We start from the raw sequence: 15,448 nt of genomic DNA on the forward strand, positions 1-15,448 counted from the left end.
TATTACAGGAACCAGATGAAAAATGATTAATACCTTAGGGCAAATCAAATTTCTGATGAAATAGCCAGATTTTTTTAGGGCAGTTTTAAACTTTTTGAATGATAAATTCTTCATGAATCGGGAGTGGCATAGAGTTCTATAAGAAAGGTGCTGCAAAAAAGAAGGCCTGATGGTGGGTTGACTCGAGCTGGGCAACACGGGGGCAAGGAAGACAGAGACTTTGGTCATTGATTGAACAAAGTAGCTGTGCAGGGGAATAAAGGATAGTGAGATTAGATAGATATTTGGGGTGACCTAATCGATAAGCTTTAAAAGCTAGTGTCAAGTGTCTTAAAATAATTAATTTTTCTATTGGGAGCCAGTGGGACTTGATAAGGAGGGGGAGACCTGATCATATTTCTGAGCATGATGGAGTAAATTAACAGCAGTGTTTTGAAGAGTTTGAAGTTTCCTGAGAATTGAGTGGGAGCAACCAAGATAGGTAATGTTACAGTAATCAAGCCTAGTGACAAAGAGAGGAAGTATCAGAGAGTGAAATGTGTCGATCAAAGAAACCTATGGATTGAACGGAGTTGATGAAGTATGAAATAAACCTATCTAACATAACCCTGAAATATGTTGTTAGAAACTAGCTTGGGAATTCAAATTGACACCAAGATAGCGGAAGGACTCCACTGGGTGGAGGGTGTGCTCAAAGAAAGTTAGGGGGAGAAAGAGCTCCCGTGAACCAACACACTACTGTCTTTTCCTTTATTAATACTAATCTGTGAGAAAGGTAGTCTTGTAAAGGTTGAATGGACGGCGATATAGGGTTAGTAGGATAAATCAGTAAGATATCATCTGCATAAAAATGAAAGGAGACCCCCCCCCCCCCCCCCCCGAAGTTTGGGTGAGAGTTGCCAAAAATCTCATGAAAAGATTAAAGAGAAGGGGAGAAAGAATTGATCCTTGTGGGACCCCACATGCAAGAGGGTGGAAGCGCAAGAAGAAGATGACATTTGAACCTGGAAAGAGCGATCTGCCATAAAGGAGGTGAACCATGCAAGTACTGTACCCGATACACCCAATTCCTCAAGACAGGAGAGTAGAATAGAGTGGTTGACCAAATCAAAAGCTGCAGACAGATCAATTGAAAAAGCCAGAACTATGTTATGTTTTTCTAGATTAGAATAAAGTTGTTTTTTTGTGGGTTTTTTTTACATTTGTACCCCACGCTTTCCCACTCATGGCAGGCTCAATGCGGCTTATATGGGGCAATGGAGGGTTAAGTGACTTGCCCAGAGTCACAAGGAGCTGCCTGTGCCTGAAGTGGGAGTCAAACTCAGTTCCTCAGTTCCCCAGGACCAGAGTCCACCACCCTAACCACTAGGCCACTCCTCCACTCTAAGTAAAGCAGCTAATACTGTTTCTGTGCTAAAGTGGGACCTAATACCGGACTGCTTAGGATGGAGTGCAAGTGTTTTATCCATAAATGATGAAACTTGAAGGTAAACTATTTTTTCCAGAAGTTTGGACAAAAAAACATACATTAGAGACAGGATGGTAGTTTGCAGGAACTTGGGGGTCTTTAAAAGATATATATGTGTGTATGTATGTATATATATAATATATTTTTAGAATTGGGCGGACTATCACAGATTTCCATTGACTAGGGACTTAACCAGAGGAAAGGCTATGATTAAAAAGTAGGAAAATTTTAGGCTGTAGTTCCAATTCAGGAACTTTAAACCATTGAGACGGAAATGGATCAAGAGAGCAAGAGCTAGTTTTTATTGACTGAAGAACGTTAAAAGAGAAAGAGGCGTCTGAAGCTAGAAAGGGAAACTAGTATCACAAGGGAGGGTGCACCTGTAAGTGGAATAAGAGGTAAAGAAGCCTGTACATTTGAAAGGGGTCCAGAGGGTAAGGAAAAGGAAGGAGTAGATGGAACGAATCGGAGAAGGTTCGCTATTTTTGACAAAGAATTGTGCTAGGATCTTAGCCGGAGGAGCTAATTTATCCTGGGTACTCAATGAAGGAGCAGTCAAGGAATAAAACATTGAATATAATTCCCTTGATGGATTAAGGTCCTTCCTTAAATGATTAGTATAATACTGCTTTTTAGCCTTTCTAAGGTGGAAATTGAAATTTCCATCTTCCCATTCTGAGCACAGTGTACCTTACCTCATGCCTCTGGCAATTTTGCTCACTTTATGCTTCTTCCCTGTTCAGACTATGGTAATTTGCATACACATTAAACATAGTAGATGCAATGAGTGGGGGAGAGGGGATTGGGGGACAATATGTTAAAAATGGATCACTTTTGTACAGTTTTGAGTGCTTACTCTGTTTCAAGTAACTTTAATAAACTAAAATAATATAGTTGCATCTTTTTTTTATATTTCATGAATATTCATTGTACTTGTATTGAAAAATACAGCTGACTATAGCATCTCTAGGACATAGGGCTTCCCAGATGTGTCCTGGAGATGCTAGAGTGATGATTGTAAGCTCCGTAGAGCAGAGACTATGTAAGTAACTGTTAGTAGTAGGGGTTGTATCAAAATCCTAGATTTTGGGCTTCATATAGATTCTGAATCCTATTTAATACAATTCCATTAAATGTTTGGAAATAACTGTTTGTTTTCCCTTAAATTTATAGGCAGCAGAAGCTGGTTGAGAGGGAAAAGAGGACTGCTGAACAGCAAAGGAAAAAAATTGAGAAAGAAGCACAAAGGCAAATGAAAAAAGAGCAGAATAAAATTGGCGTGAAGTTATCATAACACATGCTCTGTGACTGTGACCATGCCAGCCAGCTGGAGAGTAGGGTCCAGTGCTACAGCAAGAGCAGCCCTACATACTGATTTAAAAGCATTTTTAGAACCGAAGAAATTTTCAAATCTAATATATGCTTCAGCCAAACTACCTGGGAAACCTGTATCATAATTCCAAGAGTGCTTTCTGTTCTGGGATCATGTTTCCTGTGACTTTTGCATTACCACAGCCTTTGTCATACAAAAGCAGTGGTTACCCTGGAGAGACTGTTTCCACAGGACTTGCCTGTCCGACTAGGGCTGGGCACTTAATACTAAAATGGGTGTAAATATTGTAATTCAGTGGTGGAATATCTTCTATTATTCTATAAAGAGTTTTAAAAGAAATCTGTAAAAAGGTAAAAACTGTAAGAATAACATATGGTTTCTTTGTTTTAAAATGCCACAGACCTGTTCGCATTTTTGTGTTGATTATTTTAATAGTGTTATGCCGAGATTTGGTTAAATCAGTTTGTAGTATTTATTTTTTGATCATTTGGGATTGCTGAATTTCTGCTATGTAATGGGAGCACAAAATGTGTGTTCTGAGCTTTTCGTAATGGACTTGATGGCCTCAACGTTTCCATATATACATCTAAACTAATAACAATAGCTTCATCTGCTCTTCTGCACAGCTAGTTGTTTGTGCAGCAGGCAGTTACGGATATAGCAAAATGGTTTAAGTCCTAGGTCTGTCCCACTTGGAATAATAATGGTGTTCTGTACTACTACTGTTATTTCACAGCTGTAACAGTTTGCCACTAGGAAGTTAACTGTTTGTGCCTCTTTAGGGGCAAGTTTCAAATCCTTTGTCTAGGAATAAAGCCTATCTACACAGGACCTTTAACATTCTGCTCACCTGCCACATTAACAATTGCTGTTTAGCAAAATGAATTATTTTGATATACTAAAGTCCTCATCTCCATGTGAAGCAGCAGTCCAAAAAAAGAAACTGTTGGAAATAATTTGTAAAGGAATAATTATATAATAAAAACAAAAACAAAGTAACATTGTAAATGTGAACCTAAGTGACCCATTAAGTCTGCTTAATATAATATGTGTCCTCTTGATAGATGGGGTTGTGTTTCAGAATTTTATATACACAAAACCAAGATGTAAGGGTAATGGGATTTGATACCGCCTTTCTGTGGTTCAAGCAAAGCAGTTTATATTAATTAGATGCAGGTACTTTCTCTGTCCCTAAGGGACTCTCAATTAACTGCTTGTGTAATTTTGTCCATGCTGATTGCAGGCACTCACTAGCTCCCCTCTTGACCATGTCAGGGCCGGTCTTAGGCAGAGGCGACCAAGGCAGCCGCATAGGGCCCCACGCCTAAGGGGGCCTGTAGGGTGAGATAAATAATACCTAGGGCAACAAGTACCCACAGATTACTTATACCAAGATTCCCTGATGCATAAGTCTGCCTAACAGACTCACTAGCTCTGTCTAGGGTGAGATACAGGAATCTTGCTTCTGGCACCTCTCCAGATGTTTTCGTGTGTAGAGTGAAAAAGAAAGACACAGCTGATGATAGATATATATATATTAGCTTTATTATGGATAAGAAAATAGAAATACTCTGCGCTAGCTTATGCAATAAAAATATCCCTTACTGATATGAGCACTACCGAAAATATATTGTCTAAACTACACTCTGATTATCCTGAGACTAAGTACGGTAATGATTAGAACAGTACAAATGATAACCTAATAATCCTTATGAAACTTATCACATCTTATGCAAAATACACATTAGCTGCTTTCCCTGACCAAGAGCTGACATAAACCAGTTGTACTTAGATAAAACCACTGCCTAACCCCAGACCAGGAAATATATCACTGTGATCTTACCACGCTGTCGTGATGACGGCTTCAGATAAGACCGGAGCAGAATCTCCCCAGACGCTATTTTAGCTGTCGGTGTCTTAGGTAGTGCAGGTCTTTATTAGCCCACGTAGGTTCCCGTCACTCCTTTGGTTATCAGAGCCAATATCTCTGCCACAGGTATTTGCACCAGGATGCAGGTCACGAGGTTGGTATCATACAAAGTCTCTGGCTCCCCCGAGCCTTGCTGGATTTCTCAGGTCCTCTTACCAGTTGCCCCTCTTCCAAGGGTCTCCGACTCACTAACTTACTTCTGTTCCCGCTTTCCCCGTCCCTCTCGGTCAGGTGACGGTAGGAACCAATCGTGTTCTTGTCCAGTTCAGTACATGGGCAAGAAGAGGTCTTTGTTTTGTGACCTTGGAGAATGGTAACTTCTGGAGCCATGTCTGCCTCCCTACTCCGTTCTCAGGGTGATAGAAGGGGGTGTTTAGAACACAGACTGTCCTTGGCTTTAGCAAGCCTGTCAGTGATTTTCCACAAGTTGAAGCTGGATCTAGCTGACACAGAGATGTTGCAGCAGCCATCTTATTATACCAAGATGTCATAGGCTTGTATAGGCCCAGACCAGCATAGGCTAGATCACAGGGAAATAACCCTACAGGCCCCGCGCGGTGCGCCTCAACTCTGCCTCTGCTCCGACCTCCGCTCACCTCGGACGACCATCCACATCATTCATGATGATCCCGCGGCTCGGCCGCTCCGCTCCCACCACCACCGGTGCGGCGCCCACCCCCGGCTTGGGCCCGCTGAGCCCACCGTCAGCTCCCGAGTCCCTGGACCCCGGCGAGGCGGCGACAGTAACTTTGCAGGCTTGCAGCGAGCCAGGAGGCAGCGACGGCCCTGCCCCCGACGGCGACAGACAGTTGCAGCGCAATGGTTCACTTCCAGGCTCCAGCTTTTCACTTCCCGCTCAATGTCCCGCCTTCTGATGAGGTATTTCCTGTTTCCGCAAGGGCGGGAGTCACTGAACGGGAAAAGCTGGAGCCTGGTCCGAGGTGGTCAGCCATCGTCGCGCTGACTGTGGTGCGAGCGAGAGCACGTCCATGCAGACTCGTGGAGCCGAGCGAGGCGAGCAAACTAAGCAACAGACAGGGGAGGGCTGCCTACAACAGTTGTGCCAATCCAGAGGCAGGCAGCGAGCCAGGTATGATGATAGCTTTTTTTTTCTAAATTAGGAAGAACCTTTTGAAATTAAAGTACTGTCTGTCTCTGTGGTGGTTTTGGTTTGAAATGTTTCAGCTATGTCCACCATTTTGTCAAAGGTTTTGCCTGGGACCCTTGCTTCCAGTGACAGTGAGCCACAGTAGTCCCCTTCTTCCCCTTTCAGTCCCTCCCCACCTTTACCCATAGATATCCTTTTAATCATCTTTTACCTCCCTTCTTCAATGCACCTTCATTTTATTAATTCTTCTTTCTGAGCCTTACTCATCCTCCCCTAAGTGGTCCCATATGCCTCATCCTTCCCCAGGGTTCACCCCACCTGTACTCCACACTACACCTCAGTCACCCTCCACCCTGCCAGTATCATTCATTCTCTCACTAGTGCTGCCACACATCCCCATCTATCTTCCTCCCTTAGTGCTCTCCCACTCCAGATCCCATTATCCTTTCCCAATATTTATGTCCAAGCCTCTCATCTTCCCAGTAGCCTGTATTAGTCAGCCTTAGTCATCCTTGCTGCAGTGCTCCCCTAACTTCATTCATCCTTCCGCTCTCATTCATCCTGCCTCCCCAGTTTTTCCCCTTTTGTTAGTCACTTAATTTCTCCACTGCTTCCCCAGGTATCTCCCTTCTACTCTCCACATCCAGTGACTCTCCCCTCTTCACCTCCCTCCAGCATCTCTCCCTACCCTATCCCTCTATGTCCAGTATCACCCATCTCTCTTTTCTTCTCCATGTCCACTGTTTCCCTTTTGTGTCCTATTCCCTTGCACCCCGGCTGGTGGTCTAGTATCTTCTCTATGGGAAGGTGAGGTTTCATGATAGCATTGTGCTTATTATTTCAATCAGTTTTTTTGTACAAGTTTAGCTTCATTTGTCTTTATTTGAAATTTCATAAATAAAAAAATGTTCTAAAAATGGAATAATCTTATCAATGGGGCGGAGCTAGGGTGGGGCGGGACTAGGATGGGGCCCCACCAAATTGGTCTGCACAGGGCCCCGCACTTGCTAAGACCGGCCCTGGACCATGTCTTCATATCTTTCCCAAAATCCATCACAGTGTTGACCTTCCCATGTTTCTGTAATCCTGATGCAAACATGCTTCTTGCATTTACAGTTATAATAGCTGTTCCATCCAGGTTACTGGCATACTTTCTTTAAGCAATCTTACTATTTCTATTTAGGGAAGAGGTGGGCAACCTTGATACACAGATGACTGCATGAATGTCAGTGCTGTCCCCTATGGGAAGCAATGTTTTCTAATGTTGGAACTAGAAATGTACAGTGCTCCTTATGAATAAGTAAAATGTTAACTAAAAATTATGGAAACAACTTGCTAGAATGGCTATTTTGAAAATATGTGTAAAATGCTGTATTTAAAATCACAAACTCTGAATAATAATGTTTTCTGTGTATGCTTCCCATGGTCTTGTGGGCCACTGGTTGCCCACCCCTAGTTTAGGCAGCAATACATTGGAATACCAGTGGTCCAGGTAACATGAGTTACGTGGGCAGTTCTGTTTGCTCTATCTCCAAATAATACAAAGAATGGCAACAAAGATATCATCAGCTTCTTATAAGGACAGATTTGATAAAATAGGGCTCTTCAGCTAGGAGAGCAGAAGGCCAAGAGGGATTGAAATTTATGAAAGTAATAGGCAGTGCTTATTTGCCCTTTTAGGACTGGAGGACACTCCATGAAATGAACCAGTACACTAATTAAAACAAGTTTAAACAAGCATTTATTCAACTATTGTACACTAGATATATAGAATTTGATACCAGAGAATGTGGTTAAGGTGTGAACAAATTGCTGAAAGACAGATCTGTTACATATATACTTGAATATAAACCCATCCAAATTTTAAAGAAAAAAATGTTAACTTGTATATATTTCAGTGTTCTTCCACTTTCATTTTTCGTTCTCTCCCCTGTAATGTCCGGTGTTTCCCTTCCCTGTAGTGTCCAGCATTCCCTCCTGGTAGTGTCTTCCACTGCAAGCACATGTAAACTGGCAGAGTTCTCACCAACTCCCTCCCCCTGGATGAACTCCCCTCTCAGACCTGCTCGTAGCCCCCCCCCCCCCCAGGAGCTGCCTGGGGGAACCTACTGGCAGATCTGAGAGGGTGGGTTCATCCAGGGGGAGGGAAGAACTAAGTTCAAGCTGTGCCTGTTCGGGGGGAGGGCTTTGGTGAAAACGTGGATTGTTTAGGGGGTGGCAGCGGCTCAAGGGGAGGGATACTAGTGTGATGGAGGGAATGGTAGGAATGCTGGACAGCACAGGGGTGAGAGGGAGGGAGGGAGGGAGGTCTCGACTATAATCAGATTAAATTTTGATGCCTTTTTTTGGCCCAAAAAATCTCAGTTTATATTCGAGTACATAAGCAATTATTAACCAAGTGCATTGGGAAATCACCACCTCTTCCTTCAAAGCAGGGATTGCCTCTCTGCAATCTGTTGAGAATTTCTAAATGAAATAGACGTTGATGTATGAGAGAGAATACAGGATTTGATAGGCCACGGTCTGACCCAATGTGGCATCTTTTTTTTAATCTGGCTCACAAATTCCTTCTTTCAGCTCAGTCAGAACCAGTGCTGAGATCTTTGTATCAGGAGCTTTCAACTACCCATGGATTTTGCTTCTATTTTATTAAGCCGTACTGCTCATTGTTCTTGGTCTAATCAGTCTAGCAACAGTTTTGATTCTGGGAGCCAGACAGAGCTGCTTTCTAGTTTGAATGGAGATTTGGTACCATCTTAGCACTGCACTGAATAAATGCATACAAAGTGCTAGTAACTGTCAGAGCAAAGCTGCAACCAAGTCAGCAGGAGGTAAATGGAAAAAGTATGTCTTACCTGATAATTTTCTTTCCTTATAGTCAGTAGCAGATTAAGCCAGAAAGTTTTGGATTGTGACCATCAGATGGAGCTAGAGAGTGCTGAACTGTCATAGCTTGAAATTCTCCTTGGTCAATCAGTATTTCTCTTAAAGCAGAAGGAAACAGAATTATAACATTTCTACTTCACCATAGGGAAAAGTGATAAATCAAGAACTGCAAACATGTAAAAGCAATTACAATAGCCCATCTAAATAAAAATGCAGCAACAAGCTCTAAACAAAGAGAACTAACCAATAGGAACCGCTGGAAAAACAGGGTGGGCCTCTGGATTCATCTGTGACTAAAGGAAATATCGGGTAAGATATAACTTTTCGTTCCTTAGGGTCAGCAGGCAGACAAAGCCAGAGACTTATGGGATGTAACAAAGCAGTCCTTAATTAGGGTGGGAACCTGAAGCTCCTGCGAATAACACCAGTACTCCAAAAGACCAAGTGCAGACATTGAAACAGTAGCGTCTGGAAAAGGTATGCAAGGAAGACAATGTTGTCCTACATAGGAGAACAGACTTCTGCCCAGGAAGTTACAACGGCTTGGGTAGAATGCACTCAGAATCTGGCCAGAAGTGGTTTACCCGCTAGTAAGCACTGCCATGATAGCCTCCCTTATCTAGCAAGCAATCATAGCTTTGGAAGCCACATTACCTTTTTGAGATCCTGAGCAATGCGTGAACAAACAATCTGACCAGCGGAACTCTGTCACATCTAGATAGTGCAGGAGTACACGGTGAATGTCAAGCAGCGGGAAAGAAACAAAGGTTGAGATGAAAGGCCGAAACTACCTTAAGAAGCACTGTCATCTCTTCAGGAGAAATCAGGAGGATCTTGACAGGACAAAGTCTGGAATTCTGAAACCCTGTTTGGGTGTGGATTAGGAATTGGTTATTGAAGAGGGTTAAATGGTCATTACTCTCAATGGAGGAGGGTGAGCGGTGGAATGCCGCAGGGATCTGTGCTGAGAATGGTACTATGTAACATATTTATAAATGATATAGAAATTGGAATGAGTGAGGTGATCAAATTTGCAGATGATACACAACTATTCAAGGTTGTTAAAACACATGCGGCCTGTGAAATATTGCAGGAAGATCTTAGGAAATTGGAAGACTGGGCATCCAAATGGCAGATGACATGTAATGTGGATAAATGCAAGGTGATGCACATTGGAAAGGATAATCTGAATCATAGTTACCTGATGCAAGGGTCCACCTTGGGGATCAGCGCTCAAGACAAAGACCTGGATGTCATTGTAGATAGTATGCTGGAATCCTCTGCTTACTGTGTGGCGGTGGCCAAAAAAAACAAATAGGATGCTAGGAATTATTAGGAAAGGGATGGTGAATAAGACCAAAAACACTATAATGTCCTTGTATCACTCCATGATGCATCCACACCTTGAGTATTGTGTTCATTTCTGGTCACCATATCTCAAAAAAGATAGAGCGGAGTTAGAAAAGGTTCAAAGAAGAGCGACCAAAATGATGCCAACTCCTCTTGTATGAGGAAAGGCTAAAGAGGTTAGGGCTCTTCAGCTTGGAAAAGAGGCAGATGAGGGGAGATATGAATGAGATCTACAAAATCATGAGTGGTGTAGAACGAGTAGAAGTATATCGATTTTTTTTACTTGTTCCAAAAGTACAAAGACTAGGGGACACTCAAGGAAGTTATATGGAAATACTTTTAAAAGAAATAGGAAGAAATATTTTTTCACTAAATGAAGAATTCAGCTCTGGAACTCTTTGCTGGAGGATGTGGTAACAGCAGTTATTGTACCTGGGTTTAAAAAAGGTTTGGAGGAAAAGTCCATAGTCTGCTATTGAGGCAGAAATGGGAAGCAACTGCTTGCCCTGGGATTTGTAGTATGGAGTGTTGCCACAATTTGGGTTTCTGCCACTGGGCTTGGCCACTGTTTGGGAAACAGGATACTGGGCTAGATGGACCATTGGTCTGACCCAGTATGGCTACTCATGGCTGATACCTGAATCTCTGATTAAAATTAGGCCGTCCCAGATGATACCACCTGGTATCTGTAACACAAGGAAGAGCCTGACCTGACCTAACTTGAGCAAACGTTTAGACTTGTCCTTAGGAAGACACTGAGTCTTTAAGTCACCCAGATCCTTGACCAACTTCTCTAAGTCCTCACCAAGCAGCAGCTTGCCTTTAAAAAGGAGCTTAACCAGCCGCTATTTGAAGTGGCATCTGTTGCCCAATGGTGCAACCACAGCAAACAATGGGCTTTGACAATCAAAGACATCTGCTTGGCCGATGGCCAAATCAAGTCTAGGAATACAACAAATATGCCATCCCCGTCTCTACAGCTGGCAATTCAATAGGAGGCTGACTATCAGACTCCTGAAGAAATCTGAAATCTGTTGCACCCAGCTAAGGCGTGCCCTACATGCCCTAGCAGTATACCAGCTTCAGCTAGCCGCCTGCAGAGAGAGAGAACACTTGTTAATTATCCGAGGAAGGCTGTGCTGAGTCTACTACTACTACTCATTTCTATAGCGCTACTTGACATACGCAGCACTGCACACCTTTAATGCAGGTACTTTGTCCCTAGAGGGCTCACAATCTGTGTTTTTGTACCTGGGGCAATGGAGGGGTAAGTGCCTGAGGTCACGAGCTGCAGTGGGAATTGAACCCAGGTTGCCAGGATCAAAGCCTGCTGCACTAACCATTAGGCTACTCCTCCACTCCAGTCTACCAGTTGAGGCCAAGTTTGACTTGGAGTGGCTAAAGAGATGAAGGTGAACAACTGAGAAGGAACAGCTGAAGTGGTCTGATGTGGAATATGGCCCCTGGAAGAACGTCTAAGATAAAAGACCATTGTACCCAGAACTTGAACATATTCCCAGATCCTGGGACATGGAAGGGAAGGTAGAGTCTGACTTGGGTGTGGATTGTTTGCTGAGAAGCAACAGGAAGAAATGTGTCTTCCCTAAGCCTATGTCAAATACTCCAAGCTTTGTGTTGGAAACAGCTGAATCTTAGTGAAATTGAATACCAATAGTAAGGCTTGAAGAAGAGTAGCTATTTGAAGGAAGGCTGCTCCTACTACCAAAAATTACCTTGGTGATGTGGAAAGGCTGAATGGCATGGTCATAAATTGATAGTGTTCTCTATGGATTGCAAATCACGGAAATCTTTTATGGGAAGGTCAAATGGGAATATTAAAGTACGCTTCCTTGAGATCCAGGGAGGTTAGAAACTCTCCCTGCTGGACTGAAACTATTACAGACTATAATGTTCTTGTTGTGAAAGGTTGAACCTTTGTTGCCTCTGTTGAAGTCCAAACCCATGTGGAAGGAATCTCCTTTCTTTAGACCTACAAAGTAAATGGATTAACTTCCCATTCCCCAATCACACCTGGGGCCAGCCTCTACTGTGCCTAAATGAAGAAGTGTTTGTAAGGTGGCTTGTAATGGGCTGGAGCTTGCATGGAGATGCCAAGAGAAAAAAAATCTACAATGGAATGGGAGGTATCTTGCTATTATGAAACCCGAGGCATGAACTGTGACCCTATCATTGGGAGGTGCTGAAGGCAGAGGTAGACCTGGAGTTTGAAGCTGAGTTCTTTCTGTCATCATGAAAGAAGGTTTGTCTTTCTTGAAGTGGGAACCCTGAAACTTAGATTTGTGTGCGCTGTAGCACTTGTCTTCATGAAACCTAAGATGAGACTGAGAGAAATTGAAAGAATTGGTAGAGTTGTTCTCTGGCGCTCTCTGAGACTTGGATTGCCCTAGGTCTTTAACCATCTTCTCTAGATCTCTACCCAAATGTTTACCTCTAAAAGGTAGCTTGCTAAATTAAAGTTAGAAGTCACATCAACTGTTCAGTGCTTTACTAAGAGTCAAGAATTGGTGTGGCTGTGCACTAGCACAGGCTGCGTATTGGAGCTAATTGTGTGCCTAAGAGCCAGAGCTTGATGGTGCAGCAAAATGTGGCTCTTTGTACCATTGTGCACTATTGATTTCAAGCTGTAGTGAGACTTGAACCAGCAATCTCTGGATTTCTGTGCTTATTCTCTGCTGTTTGCTTTAACCTTTAAGCTATTCCTCAACAATGCAGTAGCACTGTGGTCCCCCAAAATTAAAAGGTGCAAAAGTGCCAATTGATGCACTTAGAGTCACTATATAATACAGTGAGTGGTTCTGATGGTACAGTGGTGGCTGGTATGCAATAGTTTTGTCCAGGGCCAGGGTACAATACAAGAGAGCAGAGCTGCTGTGGAAAAGCAACTCTGTTAACCTTTAGCATGGTAATGGAGTATTGGCTGTCCCAGCCATGAAATAAACTGCTTGTCAAGGCAAACAAGATGGGAGAGTGAAGTAAAATATGCCCCATTTAAAACAGAGCTGAGTTCCACAGCTGCTAATATGCATAAACCAGCCTTGACCCTGTGACCTTCAAGTTGAAAGCCATCCACCTTCCATAATAAATGATTCTGCTGTAACCACTGCACCTGGAGAAAACCCAGCATGGCAACACAGAGGATTTGTGGAGACCAGGAGCATTATGGGAACAGTGCATTAGCCTCAGGCGGGGAGAAAAAAATGAGCCATATCATTTCTCACAGAACCATGGAGCCAACAGCACTAAGCTTGACTCTATACTAAACTTGTTTGTAAAGATCTTGAAAAAGGAATAGCTGTACTGCCAATGTAAATAGAGTTCTGGTAACAAATTTCCATGTATGAAAGGGAATTTTCAGTGTGTTAAAACTGAAGGCACTTGAACCTCTCCAAATCAAAGATATATAAGAATATGAGAACACTAAATAGATCCTGGGAAAGGGCCTAACACCCAGAGTGTACTTCCCTGCTGCTGTTTGCTGTCTCCAAGCCTAGGAACAGCATTTAACCAACTCGGGAACTATAAGTACAATCTTTAGTCACCACAGGCAGGTTTTTTTTTTGGTGACTTCTGCCACCAATGAATCCACTACAAACAAAGCTTTTTCAGCTGAGATGTGGAAACGGGGTAAACATGTGACACAGCCTTGCCACCCAACAGATAGAATCTGGGGTGATCCATTGAGCTGTGATGATTTCTTTCATAGTCTCATGCACCGGAAAAGACTTAGGCAGTCTTCAAGTGCTTGCCATTTAAGAGTATCAGATGCATGTGTAGCAGGTTCAGAAGATGAAATATTAAGAACCTGGAGAGCCTTAGTTATAAAGAAAAGCAACTCTTCCTTATGAAACGTCCACACCACTGTGGGCTGTGTAAATAGCTCCCCCTTCTCCATTTCCTCCTCAGTTTGTGCAGAAAGGGACTGCCTTGATATGACTCCCTCAGATTGAGAAGGAGACAGGGAAGCAATAAACTCTACTTCTGAGCTGGAGTGCAAATGTCTCCTCTTTGGGGCAGGGTCCATAAATGGAAACTGAAGCAGGGAGCAAGCCAGAAATCTCCAAAGATTGAGCTAAAAAGTAACTGCCATTTCCCGTACCGACTACTTCAACATATAGGCATTATGGAGCAGCAGAATGATTGCGGGGGGGGGGGGGATTAGAGGACCCCATCGCCAAAGCAACCCCCAGAGTGGCTGACATCTGTGTAAGGACCTCCGAAGCAGTGCTGGGTAAAAGCCATCGGCAGCGCTGCTTCTGAATCATGCTGCTGTAAAATGGCTGCCAGATCACTTTCAGCCCTGTGAGAATAAGCCTGTGTCTCTCGCACACAGGAAAATAATGAAGCCTCCCCGAACACAGCCCCCCTCTGCCAGAGGAGAGCCTGCATAGTCACCTGGACACTGCCCCGATGCTGCTCTCCGCTACCAACAGTGGAAGCAGCATTTGACAACTTTGGCAGCCATCGCAAAGAAAACAAAAGTAAAACTGCAACTGACCCAAAGTTGAAAGAAAATTTAAAGATACATTCACCCCGAGAGAGCCAGCCATCAGGAGTCCAGCTGTTGAATTCAGTGCTGCTGGGAAGCACACTCACACTCTCTCCACTACTAAGCCCTTTCTAATGGCCCCAAACCAGTCTCTTCTGCAACCAAGGCTGTGGGCTTTAAAGAATTATGCCCCAATTTGTTTTTTCTTTTGAGTGAGGAAGGAGAACGTAGGAAGTGCTGGAGAGGGGAAAAGGGTGGGGGAGGGACCTGGTATCACCAGGTTTACCCCCTAAAGCCATCACCGCTCAGCCACGCACCCCACAACTCCACTGAACTGAGAGCCCCAGAACAGAAGCCACCATCAGATGAGACCAGGAGCTTGTGAGAGACCGTCCATCTGCCTGCTGGAGATAGAGAATACTGACTGACCAAGGAGGAGCTTTCTTTCCTATAAGTCAGTTCAGTGCTCTTTATCTCCACCAACTGGTAGATGGTCACAACCCACAAATCGCTGGATTCATCTGCTGCTGACACTCAGGGGGGGCGGCGGGGCACGGGGGCGGAGGATGGCGGGAGGCGGAGCTGGGAAAGAGAGGAAGGGAGGGGGGCCGGGGCAGCCTTAAGTTTTGATTTTTGTTTTGATGCAGGGGGAAGCGGGGAGCAGCGGCGAACTCGGGCGGGGTGGCAAGGCCGTCTATGAAGGACGCTCCTGATGAGCGCCTTTGCCCCCTCCCGAGCTTGCCATCCTATAAGGTTTGTTTGTTTTTTGTTTTTCCAAGCCCGCACAGCCACAATGAGAGGTCCAGACCTCTCGTTAGATTTCACAGCATTTCGTTCGGTTTTCTTGCATTAAACCAATCGGAAAA

The 15,448-nt window shown here is 43.8% G+C and overlaps 1 protein-coding gene across 8 annotated transcripts in view; it reads left to right on the forward strand.

Moving 5' to 3' along the window:
* The window catches only part of EBAG9 (estrogen receptor binding site associated antigen 9), an 84,156-nt gene extending 80,047 nt beyond the window's left edge, over positions 1 to 4,109 (forward strand). For all 8 annotated transcript variants that reach the window (XM_030218154.1, XM_030218173.1, XM_030218190.1 and 5 more), the window contains one exon: positions 2,642 to 4,109. In XM_030218154.1, coding sequence (XP_030074014.1) covers positions 2,642 to 2,762 — 121 coding nt within the window. In that variant the 3' untranslated portion in view covers positions 2,763 to 4,109. The remainder of the gene's footprint in view (positions 1 to 2,641) is intronic.
* Positions 4,110 to 15,448: the final 11,339 nt, after the last annotated feature.

This window comes from Microcaecilia unicolor, chromosome 1 (genome assembly GCF_901765095.1).
Source record: "Microcaecilia unicolor chromosome 1, aMicUni1.1, whole genome shotgun sequence".
Classification (NCBI taxonomy): Eukaryota; Metazoa; Chordata; class Amphibia; order Gymnophiona; family Siphonopidae; genus Microcaecilia; species Microcaecilia unicolor.